Source organism: Ambystoma mexicanum, chromosome 6q (assembly GCF_040938575.1).
Source record: "Ambystoma mexicanum isolate Mex_15411 chromosome 6q, UKY_AmexF1_1, whole genome shotgun sequence".
Lineage (NCBI taxonomy): Eukaryota > Metazoa > Chordata > Amphibia > Caudata > Ambystomatidae > Ambystoma > Ambystoma mexicanum.
The window spans coordinates 1,590,835,244-1,590,852,491 of record NC_090937.1 but is presented as its reverse complement, the minus strand read 5'-3'; the positions used below and the strand labels follow the sequence as shown (position 1 = coordinate 1,590,852,491).

General features: G+C 44.7%; 1 protein-coding gene across 2 annotated transcripts in view; it reads right to left on the bottom strand.

Annotated features, from left to right (window-relative positions):
- The window catches only part of ALMS1 (ALMS1 centrosome and basal body associated protein), a 417,466-nt gene extending 400,497 nt beyond the window's left edge, over positions 1-16,969 (bottom strand). For both annotated transcript variants that reach the window (XM_069632315.1, XM_069632316.1), the window contains exons 1-2: positions 16,750-16,969; positions 11,909-12,052 (exon numbers count right to left, since the gene is read on the bottom strand). In XM_069632315.1, the coding sequence (XP_069488416.1) occupies positions 11,909-12,052; positions 16,750-16,815 (210 nt within the window). In that variant the 5' untranslated portion in view covers positions 16,816-16,969. The remainder of the gene's footprint in view (positions 1-11,908; positions 12,053-16,749) is intronic.
- Between the last annotated feature and the right edge of the window lie 279 nt (positions 16,970-17,248).

Sequence of the window (17,248 nt, the reverse complement as noted above, 5' to 3'; positions counted from 1 at the left end):
TGTGATGTCCCCTGTACCCATGATCCCTCACGCCTGTAGGACCCTCAGATTGTATTTTTTCTAACATGAGGTAGCATGAGGAGTAGCGCGAGTACAGAGTATCCAAGCAGATAGATAGATAAGACTACAAGCATCCATGCGCCTTCTCTCAGAGGGGAGGAAGGGTGGGCGCATGTGAATCTAAGCAGATACAAGCATCAGAAATACGATTACGATGAGTAATGTATCCCTTCTGAGGTTTGTGAAATCTGCTTAGATCACATGCTGTGCATAGATTAGCGAAAAGTGTTAGAAGAAGGTGGGATGCGAGAAGGGTCATGGGCGAATAAATGTCTTAGAACTGCTTGTCCCACTTGTGTATCTGTCTTGGAATGAGTGTCAATGCAGTAGTGCTGAGTAAAGGTGTGAATAGAGATCCATGTAGCTGCTTTGCAAATACTGCCTAAGGGGACATTTGCAATGAAAACCAGAGTGGCTCCAGTACCTCTTGTGGAGTGGGCCCTTCGCGTAAAAGGCAGTGTATTATCTTAAAGGGAAAAGCACAGTTGAATACTATCCACCTAGAGGTGGCATTTTTAGAGATGCAATCTCCTTCTCTGCCTGGCGCTATGGAGACGAACAGTTGATCTGGTTTTCTTAGCGGTCTGGTCTTGCTACGTAGTAGAGGACGGCCCTCCTCACATCTAGTGTGTGGAGTTTGACCTCAGCAGAGCTTTTGGGTTCCTAGAAGAAAGCCGGTAGCTCAATAGGCTGGTTAACATGGATTTGGAAATTAACTTAGGTGAGAACCTAGGGTGAGTGCGTAAAACCAGTTTGTCCTTATGTATAGTAAATAAAGGATCCTGCACTGACAGAGCTGGAATTTCACTGACCCTTCTTATAGAAGTAATGGCTACTAAGAAGGCAGTTTTTAAAGTCCGGTGTTAAAGACTAGACTTGTGCATGGGCTCAAAGGGTGGTCCCATGAGCTTAGCAAGTACCACATTAAGGTCCCAACCTGGCGGTGGGTTAGAAATTGGAGGGTGGAGTCTCTTTAATCCTTCCATAAATGCTTTAACGACTGCCACTTTCCACCATGACACTATGTAATGGGAAGTGGTGTAGGCTCACAAGGCTGCCAGGTGTACTTTTAGCGTGTTAAACACACTAACCCTGCATCCAGTATGTGGAGCATATAGGTTACAACATTAGAAGGAGTACAATCAACGGGGTTGATTTGTTTATTCTGGCACCAAATTACGAATCGTTTCCATTTGTCATAGTAACAGTGCCTCATGTTCGGTTTTCTTGACTCTTTCAAGATATCCACACATCTTTGCAGTAAACTGAGATGTCCGAACTCTATGACTTCAGGTGCCATGCTGCCAAGTTCGAGTTAGGCTGAGGATGCACTGTTAGCCCCTCGTGCTGGGAGAGTAGGTTGTACAGGCACGGGAGTTTGATGGAGTCACACACCGCCGTTTGCACAGGTGTGGATACCATGGTTGTCTCGCCCACATAGGAGCAACCAGGATGAGCATCATCGGTTCCCTGTGGATCTTGTTCACCACTTTCCTCATCAGAGGGGTTGGTGGAAAAGCATAGGCAAATATCCCTGACCAGTTCATCCATAGTGGGTTCCCCTTGGAGCCTGGCTGGGGGAACCTGGATGCAAAGTTTGGGCATTGTCTGCTTTCGCTTGTGGCGAATAAGTCTATAGTGGGGAAACCCCACTGAGAGAAGAGGTCTCCTATGACCTCTTCGTGTAGTCACCACTCGTGTTCCTCTGGGAGGGGATCTCTGCTCAGAGCATCTGCTAGCGAGTTGAGTTCCCTCGGAACATGTTGGGATGACAGGTAAATCTTCCGTTTGAGTGCCCATTTCCAAATTTTCTGGGCAAGCTTGGACAGATTTTGAGAAAGAATGCCCCCTTGTTTGTTTAACTAAAGCATTGCAGTCGTGCTGTCTGTTAGGATCTGCACTGACTGGTTGGATAGGAGGGGGTCGAATGCCCGAAGTGCTCTGAAGACTGCCAGAAGTTCTAGCAGATTGATGTGGTTCTGAGCCACTGTGTGGGACCAGAGACCCTGAGCTGTGTGGTGAAGGTAGTGAGCTCCCCACCCTGCCAGGGAGGTTTCTGTTGTGACGACAGCCTGCATCTCTGAATCATAGAAGGGTTTCCCCTTCGTAGAATTTTCTCTTGTCCACCAGCGAAGACTCTGAACCAGTGTTGGTGAAACGATCACTAGATATTCCCACTGACCACTTGCCTGAGACCACGGTTTCGCCAACCATTCTTGCATGGGTCGCATGCGCAGGCGCGCGTGGGGAACCAGATAAATGCAAGATTCCATCATGCCTAGCAAACACATAGCTTTGCGCACCCTTATCTGGCGACTGGTCTGATATTGAGGAATTTGCAGCAACAAATTTCGAATTCTTTAATCTGATGGAAAGGCCAACCCCTCTTGGGTATTTAGAAGAGCTCCCAGGAACTGTTTTGAGGTGCTTGGCACCTGGCTTGACTTTCTTGTTGATTGAGAAGCCCAATTGGAAGAGGAGGTTGATTGTTCTTTGGATGTTTATTCTGCAAATTAGGGCAGACTCCTCTGTGATGAGCCAGTCGTCCAGGTAAGGGTACACTGGGATTGCCTCCCTGAGCAGGTGCGCCGCCACCAGTACCTTGGTGAACACCCTTGGAGCCAAGGCTATTCCGAAGGGCAGCACCTTGAATTGGTAGTGCTGGTTGTGTGTCTTGAAGTGCAATAATCTTCTGTGCGCTGGGAACATTGAAATATGAAAATAGGCATCTTTCATATCCAATGTTGCCATGTAATTCCCCTTTTTTAGTAGAAGGATTACCTCTTGTAATGTAGTCAGGCAGAATTTTTGTGGCTTGACATACTTGTTTGCAGGGCGCAAATCTAATATTGGGCGCATTGTCAGATCTTTTTTTGGCACAAGGAAGTAGGTTGAATAAATACCTCTGTTTACCTGGTTAACCACGACAACTTCTATGGCATCCTTTGCTAGCAGAACAGCGATCTCCTCAAAGAGTATCTTCTGATTTCCAGCGAGTGTACTTTCTGTCGCGGAGGATGGTCGTGGGGGCGCCCTAGCAACTCTATGCAGTATCCTCCGGACACAGTGGACAGCACCCATCTGTCCGAAGGGATCCCCTCCCATGCGTGGGTGAAGGTGGAAATCCGCCCCTCTACTGGGGATGCATGGGAGGGGACCTGAAGCGGAACGTCACTGCTTGTTGGGTGGCATGCTACCTCTGGCGGGGCTGCCTCTACCCCTAGTGCGACCCCTGCACTTCCCTCTGGGATAGCCTTGTGATGATTGGGATTGGTTGTTACCAAAACCAGGGAACCTCATGGGGTAATAATTTGAACCCCTTTGGGAACTTTGGCTTCGAAAGCGGTGAAAATGATTGCTACCCCTTTGTCCAGAGGGTTTATTGGCGAGATTTCTAAGAGATTTTAGGGTCTCGTACTCATCCTTTGCCGTCTTTAAAGCTTCCTCCACTGCCTTGCCGAATAGTACATTCGGCTCCACTGGCATATCAATTAGGGTTGCTTAGGTTTCGGGTTTGAAACCTGAATGCCTAAGCTAAGCGTGACGCTTGATGATAGTGCCCTCGGCGATTAACCTCCCAGCATTGTCCGCTGCATCAAAATTAGTTTTTCACATGCAGCCTGACACAGACCTTCCTTCTGCTGCCAGCCGAGCCAACTGACTCTTTAAGGGTTCGGGTGTGGAGGAAACCAAAGCGGACACTTCCTCCCACTGATGGCAACTGTAGTTTGCCAAAAGGGTGGCGCTGTTGGCAATTCGTGCCCGATAGGCCGAAATGGAGGCAACCTTTCTCCCCAGACTATATAGACGTTTATTTTCCTTGTCATGAGGTGCTTCCGAGATCGGAGGGTGCGGCACAGATCAATTTCTCGACCCGCGGATTAACCGCTCAAGTGAGATTTGGGGTTTGCAGAAAGGGATCAATTCTGTGCTGGATGGATTTTAACAAAGTCTCGCCCTGGCTTTTCAACCAATACCTGCCAACTCTCGCCCACTGCATTGCCATTTTCTGCTCAAATTTCCAGTGCTATGCTGACGACACTCAACTCATTTTGAAGCTGCCCTCTGCCACCTACTCTCCCTCTCTCATCTCTGATTGCCTAACTGCCATTCAAGATTGGTGTGCCGCCAATTATCTTTGTCTGAATGCCAGCAAGACGGAGATCCTCCTCATCGGCACACCTTCACCATCATTTCCCCTCACTCTCTGGCCAACCTCCCTTGGCCCTCCTCCTACCCCCACCTGCGAGGCTAAGAACCTCGGGGTCATCTTTGACTCCACCCTTTCCTTCTCCGCCCACATCTCTGAGGTCTCAAAAAAGTCAAATTTCCGACTGCACCTCCTCCCTGCCACTCTAAAACTTGAGGAGATCCATCTCCGGTTCCGGAAGCACCTCAAGACCTTCCTCTTTTCTTCTGCCTTTGCTCCCCCTCTCCCCTGCTGATCTGTTCTCTCTTGGCACCATGCACCCGGCCACCCTCTGTCTTTTGGGCCCAGGTACCTGCTCATCCTGCCACCCTCCCGCACTGCCTCCGGGCCACCCCTTGCACTGGGGTCTGTATCCGTACCCATACACCCCCCCCTTTTTCTTACTGCACTTATCAGACCTACCCTGTCTGCTGCCTTAAACCTAGCACTTGCAAATTGCTGGCTGCATTACCACTGTTTGTTGCCTTTATTATTTATTTATTGTTATTTATCTGTTTCTCCTCTGCTTCGCACTTTCCACCTCTTCCCCCCTTCCATGCACTTTTCCCCTCCCCCCTCTCCCATGCACTTGCGTGTTCTCAATGTCACTGGGCCTAGTAAGATCGCTGTTTTGTTATCCCCTGTTCCCCTCCCTTGCCTTGTCGCGCTCTGAACCACTTGTGTACGAGCGCGACAGAAATAAAATATCAATCAATCAAAAAAAAGGGTTAGCCTGGGTAATGGCTTTCTTGTCTCCTAGGATTTCTTCTTCTTATGTTGTTTATCCCCTCCCGCATGGCTAGAGGAATATTTTCCAGATTATTTATGGGCCTTCAAAGGTTTCGACATATTGCGTCGAGTTTCGGAGGCGGGATTCGAAGAAGGATGTGTAGTCTTTGGAGTGCCGGCAGACACAACGCGTCTAGCCTCTTCAGAATGACGAGCAGTTTCATCATCCGACGATCGGGCCTCAGGGGCTGTTGATCGGGTGACACCTTTATTAACTGAAGATGGTTGGGTTTTGTCGTGAGGCGAACGTCCAGAGGACAAAGATTCATTGGTCCGCTCTCGTGGTGTCGTCCGGTGCTGATCGCACGACACGCGTGTCGAGTCATGGCGGGGGTGATGTGCTTAGTGGTGGTAGGATGTGTAGCGCTCTTGCCACCGGGTGTTGTCCTCACAACGTGGCCACCGGCCAGTCCTTCAGGGTCAGGGGCGTGCGTGCGGTATCCGAAGTCACCCCGTTGCCGTTGCTGTCCGATTCGGCGGCATTGCTGCCATCGCTGAATGTCCCTTCTATGTCCATGGCCTCTAGTTGCCTGGCATAGTGGCCCAGAGCTTAGTCAAGGGGTCCTTAAGGGTCTTCGGCTTGAAGAGTTTGCAAGCTCGACAGGTAGCCTCGGGATGGTCTTGTGGGAGACACAGATTGCACGTAAGGTGCTTATCCACCCAGGGAAACTTCCTATTACATTTAGGGCAGAATGTGAATGGAATACTCTCCATATGGTACAAAATGACAGAGGGCGAGTATATGTATGAAAGGAGGAATAGAGAGCCTATATGATCACCTCCCCAATCTCCCTACTGTATAGGGCCGAGGCCAGAGACCTTCCAAGGCCCGGAGTCTGTTGTGACAGTCCTCGACAGCTGACTTCTTCGGCTACGGTGAAGGGGAAAGGAGAAGTAATAACGGTAATTGTTAAATATAAACGGCTCAGCGCTGAAGGAACTCTGCAACATGCGTCCGACTAGTATGGCAGGGAAAAAAAAATCTGAGGGTCCTACACACATGAGGGATCATGGGTACAGGGGACCTCACACTAGGGATAGTATTACTGGCACACCCTGTTCGACGTCCCTTTTCGAGTTTCGAAAAAAGTGTGTGTGTGTCCGTCTGTGTGTCTGTCTGTGTGTGTGTGTGTGTCTGTGTGTGTGTGTGTCTGTGTGTGTCTGTCTGTCTGTCTGTCTGTGTGTGTGTCTGTCTGTCTGTGTGTCTGTGTGTGTCTGTCTGTCTGTGTGTGTCTGTCTGTGTGTGTCTGTCTGTCTCTTGGATGTGGAGGCCGAAACCTAAGTCTGTTAAGGAGTTAAACAAGGGCTTTCTGGTTATTTGGATCTAGATATCCCAGATTAAGGTCTCCAAGTAATATAATTTGAGATTTGGGCATACTGTTGGCAGCTAGGAGAGATGATATATCCTCTAAAAATGTGGAGATGGGTCCTGGTGGCCTGTAAATAAGGTGCACTGTGGCAGTTTGGTTGGGTCATAAAGGCAGTTTGACTGAGAGTAACTCCGCACAGGGGATCTGCGAATTGGAGGTTGCTCTAAATAAAAAAGGATTATTTTTTTTTTTTTAAAGATTAATGCGATATCTCCACCCTTGGAATGGTTGGAGTCTCTATCACATCTGATAATGTCATAATTGTCAGGTACTGCCAGAGACAGTATAGGACCCGCTGCTGCATGTAACCAAGTTTCTGTTATGGCTAGGATGTCAAGGTCTTCGGTTATGATGAAGTCAGCAATGTCGAGGGTGTAAACTGAAATAAATCTGGCATTGACCAAGGTGCCTTTAATCTGTGTGTCTTTCGGGGTGGGAAAGCTGTTTGCACGGGTGGTAGAGGTGGAAAACATGAAGCCTGTGTCTCTATGTTCTGACAAGTCATTGCCTTGGTGCGGAGGAGGTTTGGTCTCAGGAGGAGGGCGTGTGCGTAGAATCTTGTCACTTAGTCTAGAGCCTAATCTTGTGTTCCTCATTTGGAATGTGCATGGTTGATTAGGCGTAGGTTTGGTTGCAAAATGCTCGAGCCACAAGGCTGGAGCGTTTTAATAGGGGTTGATGCAAGGCATAAGTCCAGGTTCAGTCGAGTTGGTATACGCTGCGTGAGAAGGTTGGATAATGGGGCGGTAGATCTGAATGCAGACGAGAGGTCTTCTGAATTGAATCTACTCTGTAGGTGTGCCTAATGCTCGTACCAATATTAGCAGTGAGCCATCTGGTTAATGTAAGGGTGACAAGTAGGAGACATAAGAGATATATCTGGTGGGGCCAGTGCATTGTGAGATGATAACCAAATGGGTCGGTGAGTAGGTTAACTGGCACAATTAGGTGGGTAGATGAGTGGGTTTAGCAGACAATGTTAATAAACAGTTGTAATAAAAAGGTTAGCAGTGGGCAATACTAGTTGCTAGCAAAGTTAGGAGTGGTTAACAGTTCCACTATACATATGCATGAAAGAGGGGGGATTCCTTGTTACTAATAGTGGCTGGCGATGATAGCAATCACAGACACAACATAAATACACTAGGGCAATGCAAATCAAAACATAGGTATGTAATCTTAGCAATGGCGAATATCCACAATTGAAAATTCAAGCATACAGTGAGTATCATGTGGGGCCATCAAATACAATTGAGAGAGCTAGTGTCAACAAACCCACAAAAACATACAGTGTATACAGCGACTGTCGAAGATTAAACAAACCAATAGCACGAATAGTCATAGTCCGTTATATGACATGCAGTAGGGTTGGTCCGGTGTAGAACTCCATAGATAATACTTCGGTGTGCTGGAGTGGCGTTTAATGGACCCTGGTCAGGTTAGCAAGTGGCAGTATATGAGAACCGGTCATCCATTCCTCGTGAATGATTGAGCAGTCAAAGTATTGTCTATAATAATTTAAAAATGATGCTAAAGATTGAGAGATTAATGCAAACCCTATAGTGTGGACATTAGGTGCAGTATGGTAGCCAAGACGTTCAGATGGGCAGAGACTCTGCGGTTCACACGTGAAGCAGAGAAACAGAACGTAGTAGCTGGGACTCAACATAGTGTAAGGCGCGTGTCTTACCTTTGTGATCACTGCAGTGAATACGTTAAGTGTGGGCACTACAGCGCGCCAGTGTGCGAACAGGCGCAGAACAGGGCCTGATCCTTGCAGAGGTGGGCTGGCTTCCGTGTACCAGCGGATACGCCTCACAGATCAACAAACAATATATGCCGTTGCCTAGCAATGCATCGGGCAGCCATTTTCCGGCCAGGCAGACTGAACGTGTTAGAAAGAATCACGATTCGGGGCAAGATTATGCCGCTTCATAGGACAATGGTCATGTGCAAGGACAGCAAGATTCCCTCAGCACGGATATGCTCACCTGGGGTCACCAGTGCACACGGTTGCACTGGTAGCAACACACGGGGTGATCCACATGCCAGTCATTGGGCTCCAATGCTCCGGGATGCAGAGCAGATGGGGCCATGCCCTCTCCAGGGATCAGCTGAGAATACCGGCAGCATCGCCAGTGCATCGATCAGACAGGCCGGCAGTAGCTTGTACAGGGCGTTCTGACACTCTGGGATGGCTGGCACTGAGCAGTAATGACAGTCTTCTAAACATATGGTCCGAACTCCTGACAGTGTTCTAAAAGTATGGTCAGAACTCTCCAAAACTCAGAAGTCAAAAACATTTCTTCATACAAGCCCAAAACATATGGGTAGATGTATCAAATTTGTCCTTATTTTACCAACACTCATTAGATGGTAGAAGTTTACCAGTCCACATCCTATACTGGGACTAATATGGAGGCTGGGTTATTCTCTATTGCGTATAGCAGAAATAAAGATCCACCTTCAATGGCTAGCATTAGAGTAAATGTTGTTCCACTCTTGCTCAGAGATGCCCTGATTCAATTCGATTTCCTGTCTTTGCCATGTGACACTGCCCGGCCGGACTGTCCTCAAAGGAAGGTAGAAGTTTATATATATATCTAAGAAGCAGATAACAAAATATGCCTTTAGGAGTTTGTAAAGACCAGTAGGACCGTGAACCTCAGCATTTAACGTATTAAAAAAGGGAGAACAATAATAAACATAGCTGTTGGTAATAGGGAGCTTCTTCCTGTTGTGGTTTATATTTGAACTTCAAGAAATCAAAGCGAAGCAAGTTATCTTCATCAAGAACCTGATCGAGCTTCCATATGCCTGCTCTTTGCCAATTCTTCCAGTGCAGGGTATGATGACTCCCATAAAGAATCCTCTCCAGATAAGAGGTCTTCTCACCCATTTCAAGATTTCTCTTTTCCACTCCCGCAGCTTACAAGTTGGTGGAGTGGTTGAAATGGGCACATGTTTTTCCACAGTCAAAAGGCATTATAATGCATTTAACAGAGTAGACTCAATCGTAACCCAATTCAGAACATACCCAACTTCTGCATTTAACCAATAATGAAGTGAATGAAGGGTATAAGCCCTATGTTACAATTTAATCTTAAGCAGCCAAAAAGCCCCACCTCAACATTTCATAGAACATTTTTTTAAAAACTGGGAATCAAGCAATACATGGATCAGTCATTTTTCACTGTTTGCAGCATTACTTGTAGGCAATTACCACACTCATTTCCCACGAAAAAGGCTCTCCCAACAAACATATCCATCTAGTTACAAATATGAGGGGGGTTAGACCAACTTTATTTCTTACCTCCAGCTTCAGAGTTGTACAGGAGCGGACTTTATTCTTATCTTAATTTCAAACCCTGACTATCTTAGGTCTAATTTGTGCTTCCCCCAGAAATTCCTTAAACACAATATCAGAAAGAAACTTGACTGAAAGATTAAGTGGAATCATATGAAGGAGGTGAAGAATCTTAAATAATAGAGTCATTTTAAAAGCGCCCCGTTTCTCTAGGAACCTTTTTTGTCTCGGATGCATATGGGGTGAAAATGTTTCGCTGGTTCTCTTGCTTACACGTCTTTTGAATGTAATTAACAATGAACTAGTGCCATTATTGAACACCTAGTACTGTGCTTAATGATTCACTCATTCTGCTGCTCGCATCAGTAGTTCATTGCTGTAGTGGAACGACAGATGTGTTGCAGATCTGGGTTCTTAATTGATTTTATCACTAGATTCTTCCATATTCTAATTGGAGGAGTCAGTGTCCTACAAAGTCTATCTGTATGATATACTATAAATATGTACTCATAGGTCGCTTTGTTGGAAATTTCACCTTTAAGTGTTATTATCTTAACTTGCACACTTGCTATTTTGCACAAAGTACTGGAGGATATTTGTTTATTTAGTACATTTATATAGCGCGCCTAGCCCTTATGGATCTGGGCGCTTGACTTAAGAATACGGTTACATATGCATTACTTGAGTGTACATAGAGAGGTACGGTACCATGTGAGTTACATAGTTGTTCATTGGGGTATTGTCTACAGACATCAGGTTAAACAGTAGCAAAAGCATATAAGCATCAAGCAGCAAATTGCTATAAAATGAGCCGGCAGTATCATTCATCTATGGATTTCAAGGTAGTTAGACAGAACAGTTGCACAGGCTTGCAGGTGACAGACAAAGGAGTAGGCGTGGTTGGAGAGTGGCTAGGTTGCAGTGGGTCCTGAGGGGGGAGGTAGGCTTGGTATTTGGTACTCGTTATCAGCAGCTGCGCGGATTCCTGGTGTCCTGGTTAAAAAGCCAGGTTTTTTTTTTTCTGAAGGACCATAGGGTCCTGTATTTATGTGCAATATGTGTTTTTAGGATATCAAGTGCTTGAATGAATTTAATGTATGTAATTACATACCCGTTTTATACATTGTTTTATATATCTCGTTTGTAAAGGTTTTTGTATAAACCATATACAAATTTTAAAAAAAAAGGTTTCTTAGGTCTAGTTTGCGCTCCCCCAAAAATTCCTTAATCACTTTATGAATGTCAGAAAGAAACTTGGCTGAAAGAGTAAGTGGAATCATACGAAGGAGATAAATAATCGAGTCATTTTAGATTGACCCAATTTTTCCCAACAGAGTCAACTATTGTTTGCACAGATTAGACCTTTCTGAAATGAGGTACTTAAGGAGAATAGACTGTGTGTTAGGTCTGTTGCCTGCGCAAAAGAATACGTTTGAGGCCAAAATAAAGTGGCCGTGCAGAGCACCCCGAGGCAAAGAAACAGAAATTAAAATATTGGCAGAGCAATAGGAGACTGTTATATGAAGATTGGCTGCAGGATATGACACTTCTTTCGGCAAGAGAGAAGGTTTCCCTCCAAAGGAAATGAAAACGTGATGATTATGAGGACATGTAGGGTGGGTTGAATGATTTTTACGTGTGATTAGTTCAGTTTGGTAAGATCTTTAAACATTCCTTGCATATCACTCTTGCCCCTCTTTTCTTCTCACTATGCGTCTCATCTATTCCTTGCCCCTCTTCTTTTCTTCTCACTATGCATCTCATCTATTCCTTGCCCCTCTTCTTTTCTTCTCACTATGCGTCTCATCTATTCCTTGCCCCTCTTCTTTTCTTCTCACTATGCGTCTCATCTATTACTTGCCCCTCTTCTTTTCTTCTCACTATGCGTCTCATCTATTCCTTGACCCTCTTCTTTTCTTCTCACTATGCGTCTCATCAATTCCCTGATACCCAATGTTTGGATTAAGTACTGGTTTGCCCTCAAATCTCCTCGATTTACTTGAATTGTTAATATATTGGTAGCATATTTATTTATATTGCACGAAGATTAATATTTCTTTTGTGCTATTAAAACATTATTAAATTAAATAAATTATAAAAGAGAAAGGGATTTTCTGCAGTGCAAAACAGGTTATTTCTCCATCAATAAAATGAAGTAAGATTATCCGTAAAACTAAAAAGTAAAATGCATACCTCACTGGCACTGTGACGGATGGCTTCGCCCAGAGAGACCCCACTGGAGCTGGAGACGCGGGTGCAACTACCTGGGCTGTCGCTCTGGCTCACAATTTCTTCCTGCATCCCAAAGCGGGTGAAGGGTGGTGTTGTCATAATGCACTAAAATGAGAATAGCATTCACTTTTAAGAAAAAGGCATGGAGAAGTATTTTATTTTGTACCTCAGGAGAGCAAGTGTTGACCACCTACCTCTCATTGAGAAAGCCTTGGGCGATTCCCAGAATGCACAAGACACAAGCAAGAGACAGAACATTCACAATATGGCCATTACTTGACTTCGTTCCTGCCATGTGTATATCACATGGATTACATGTCATTGTTTGTCGTTACAGCTCCTCCACTCCTCTTAACAAAAAGAAATATTGTTCCTTCGTTGTGCCCCACCTGAGCTGGGGACGAGTCCATCATTCCACTCCCATTTTTCAAATGGACATATTCTCCAGTATTTCTAGAAGTCTTATTTTGTACAGACTAAACCAGAAATATTGTAGAAGGATAGCATTATTTGGAGAAGCAATAAACGAAGAGCGAAAGCCATTGATGTTAAAATCTCTGGCACTAGGGCAGAGGCAATTTCGAGGCAGAAACCAATAGGCAGAAGCATGAACCAGTGCAAAGGGGTTGAGATACCCAAGGAAGGTTTCTGTTAAACAAACGATTTCGCTCCTCTACTTAAGGGCGGGCATGGAGTTCCTTGTGTCCCCTTACAAGGTTGACGATTAAATCCATGTCTGCGCGTACGGCACCAGCTAGAAATTATTTCTACTTTGCCAATTTCCCTCTGTGGATGTAGAAATAAACCCTAGACATACCAGTACAGGCGGGGTTTGCACTGGCTTCAAAAATATATCAATACTTCAGTCACCCTTGTTAGATTTTTAGAACCACTACTGGTGTAGGGTTCTATGCCAACCTTAGCCAATCATCAAAGGTTTTCCAAAAACGTCTAAATGTAACTCTCTTGGTAACAAAAACGAACAGTAAGACTGAGACTTAGGAGATCAGAGATTTGATGTGAAGTGCAATAAAAAAGACACGAGTTGAATGAGAAATAGTATGTCCATAATGGCAAGTAAAAAGATACTGCTATTTATTTAGTAACACATATTCATTCATTAAACAAACTATAATCCATGGGTGCAAAGGCGATTGGCGTCAAAAATGGAACAAAGCCAATAATTTAGAATTCCCAATTTAAGCAGCAAACCTGTAGAAATAACCTAAATCGTGAGGGGCATTTGTTCAGCAATGACACACAGGCTTTATAATGATAAAAGGCAGAACACAAGTTGGAATACTAAGCTTAACGACAATGGTCAAGGTAAGTAGCATGGTCAGGATTTTTAATGGAAGATTTGAATGTCACTTGCAATATCCTCTAGGTCAAAATGGGACTCAATGTTGCAGTAGGACTACAGTCAGTATAATTTTTTTGTAGCATAACAAAGATTTTTACCATGCAGAGGCAGGATATGGACATATATGGTCATCACTCTTAGTGGGCTATATTCAGAGCCTTGAAAGGAGGCCTCTTGTCCCAATACATAAAAACAAACCATGTGTGATTAGACAAATCACTCAAAGCTTGGAGGAGCATTCAAGCCACTCTTCTTCGTCATAGTTCCTGGTGAGAAAAGAACCCGGCTTGCTAATCCAAGGGTCGGGACCCCAAGACAGAGTAGAAGGTGAACTGTGTTGCAAACCTGAAGAATGGAGACATCCCCCAAGCAGTTGACGAACTGCACCAGAAGCCTAAGGAAAGCTGGGATGGGAAATATTCCCCCAACCTTTAAAAAAAAAAAAAAGGTACTAATACACTCCGAACTGTCGTTTTGTTCAGGGTAAGAGAGTCATTCCTCTGCACCAGGAAGACTCCTTTTCATTTAGTTTAAACTTAGAGTGTGGGGGACAGAGTTAGGATGCTGACATTTTGGTTGAGGCAGGAAAACCCTGCTTAGAGTTAGGGTAAGATAGGCTTTTCTTTTCCTAACATAATAAAGGTTTAGGGCAACCACTATGACCACTCCGTATCGGAGTCTTAGTGCTGCACTCTTACAGGAAGCAAAAAGGTACAGCAATCAGGGTGGTTCTCATATCTTTTTCTGCCCAGAATGAGAAATGCGTGATAATGGCGGCCATAATGTACATGAGTGGTAGCAATCATTGCAATGAATCGCTACAGATTCCGCCTGATGTTCCATGGGGATTCAAGCCTCTCCAAAAAAAAAAAAAAATCCGCCTACAGAGCTTATTTCTGCGTGCTTTTTAGAATCCGTCCAGTTTCACGGCTCAAGCAAAACGTGGCAAGTATGATTGCTCGCGATTTGCATGCCGTTTACCTGGCTTCCCTAGGAGATACCGCAATCACTCGACAAACACAAAATGTGGCACAAAGAAAAACAATTCGTAGTACTCAAAACCTTGGGTTGTAACATTCTTAGTAATTATACCCACAATATTTGCTTTGTTTAAAAGGTTCCAAGGATTATTAACAATATAAGTATAACAGAAATGACACACAAGCGAAACGATGCAGATAATGACAGAGGAAATATTGGGTACAGAGCATTTGCAGTAGGAGATGGATGCCTGAATAACAGTAGTTCTGTTAATGTAGAGATAGTAAAAATAGACAGACCAACGACAGAGACGCGAAACAAACATAAATAGAATGGCACAACATTTCAAGTTGCAAGCTACTAGACAGCTTTTAAAAGTCCTGTGCCGCCTCTATTCTATACATAAAGACAGCACACCACTTGTTACTTGCAAAGAGTCCAATTGTCACTGGCACATGGCTAGTGGCAAGTGAAAATTTAGCACCCTGTAAAGAGGATAAACAAACAGAGATCTAGTGACTTCACGTGTGATCAATATGCATATTTACAGTTATTACATGCATGAGGGACACATTTAGGAGGCATAGGCTAGAGTCAGATGGAAAGTGAGGGGATTGTAAATGCTCTTTCCTTGATTTTGGATTTGATGTCCAGTCTTAAACAGTCTGCAGAAGGGCTGCCTTCAGTGTCCCAAACCCTAAGTGGCGTGTTGAATTTTTGCGGTTCCGTGACAACTTGGTCAAAACAAAAGAAAGAACCACAATATGGTACAATTTAGACCATAAAGAAGGAGAATGTGACTTGTGGCGACAGAGCCGTTCAGGATATAAGACACCCTCTGATAACTCGTCCAAAAACATTATCAGCCCGTTGAAACTATTTTGCCAAATTTGTTCATCACAATGATTGGTAAATACCCAAGAATTTTGTCACAGACTATCAGCCGGTAGAGAGATCTCCTTAGCATTAGAGCTCTTGAAATTATTGAACAAATTACATCTCATAGAAATCACTTTGTAAAATGAACAACAAAAGTTGAAATGCCAGATAAAAAGCAATGTTTATTCTTTTTTTTCTTATTCTAGATTGATATGCTCTTATATATCTTCTAAAAGTAATGTTGCAAATTGAATGACAGATGATTTGTTACTTCACTTGCCCTTTTGTATGTTTGAAGAAAAGTGTGTAAAAAAGTATGACTATTGACACAATAATTAAACAAATAATAATAATAATGTATGTGAATATGTGTTATGTGAAGCGCAAATTTATAATTATAAGACTCACAAATATATGCATGCATGTGTTGCTCCATGCTTATAATCCTGCCCACACCAGTGGAATGTGCTCAATCACAATTCCAGTACATTTTTGTTACACTTCTACCTCCGCCAATAGATAATGAACATCACTCGATCAAGAACAGTTCACCAGCACAGCACAACCTGCAGTCACCGGACAAGCACATACTTTTGATGACTAGTGCTGTGGTTTTCCCGAGACGCTTGGAGTGGAACATCCACAGCACTAAATCAGACTCAACAAACACGTCAACTCTCACTCAATGGGTGCAAGTCTTATGTCGTAGGGCACCTTCTCACTGTTGGCCAAGCTCAATGGTACAAACAATTTACTGGAGTTCAACATGTTGTAATTACAATGTTTCTGCTAACAAGAAACTCTTAGCTGAAATTCTCACTCCTGTGGGCCCAATCAACAATTAAGCTCAATAGGCCCAGTACACCAGAATTACTGCACATTGAAGACAATGAAGAGATCTGATGCAAAGGTGTCCCATGTTAGTTATAACAGAATTATCCATACCTTTTTTTTAATTAACTACTATCATCCGATAACTGGAATTTTCAGATCTTGTATATCACTCCACACACATACCTGATCTTATCGTCCAGTAAAGACCACCCCACTGCTCTCCTTCAATATTATGGGACATAGGACCCCGTTGAACAGGCCCAAAGGGAGAGCGTTGGAGGAGCACTACAGGTACAGTGACACACAGAGCTGCAGTTTAAGACCAGAGCTTCTATAACACGTTCCTGAAGTTGCCATGAGTAGATCTTCCAGGTTTTGTCTTCGCCTTCCGGTGCGTGAAATTGTGCTTTTCCTATTCGTGAATAGAACACTAGACCAGACCTAACAGAATGCAAAGATCACATCAGAAACGCGCGACAGGGATGGGACAACACAAGTTGTGTGCAATGTCCCCAAAAATGAATTATTTCTGTTTAGGGGTGCTAACTTCACGTGCAATAGACAATGCATAACACCGGGTGGTGCCCGGCGACCCGAAGTAGACCAATCCCAAAAAACCTGCAAATCCGTGGTGCTGTTTGTGAGACCCTGCTCCACAGCAGACAATACACAAGACGGTCAGTAGCACTGCCCACAGGGACCACGAAGAGCCAGTGTCCCCTGAACTCCATGGCTTCATGCTCACCGGTTCTGGGGGGCTCTCTGTCTCCTGGTCATCCGGACGCCCCGTTCCCTCCTTTTGAGGGTCCATACTTCTGCAGCCAGCCCCTAGATCTCACAGTGTCTCCAGCTTGGCAAGTACACAAGTGTCAGTCCTGAGCATGCGCAGTGCCGCCCTCCTGGACATTGGAAGCCCAGGAAGCAAGCCGAAGGACCAGGCACGCATGCTCCATGCAGTGGCCGGCGTTGCTAGGAGTGGTTGCTATGGACGCGCGCTCCCTGCCAGATACCGGCATCTGGGAAGCGGGAGCATAGGGCGGGAATTGGGCGTGGCCTTTGCAAACACAATATGAAAGAAACCAGTGTTTGAAACAAAAGAAGGACGACGTGCTACTAAACGTAGACATAAACATGGGACTTGAGCAAGCCCGGTCTGGTTTTCAGTTATATCGGAAAGAGTCTTGGAAGCAGAGGCAGGCGCGAACACGACGTAAGAAAAGGCCGATCCAAACTCCTTCAGGCTA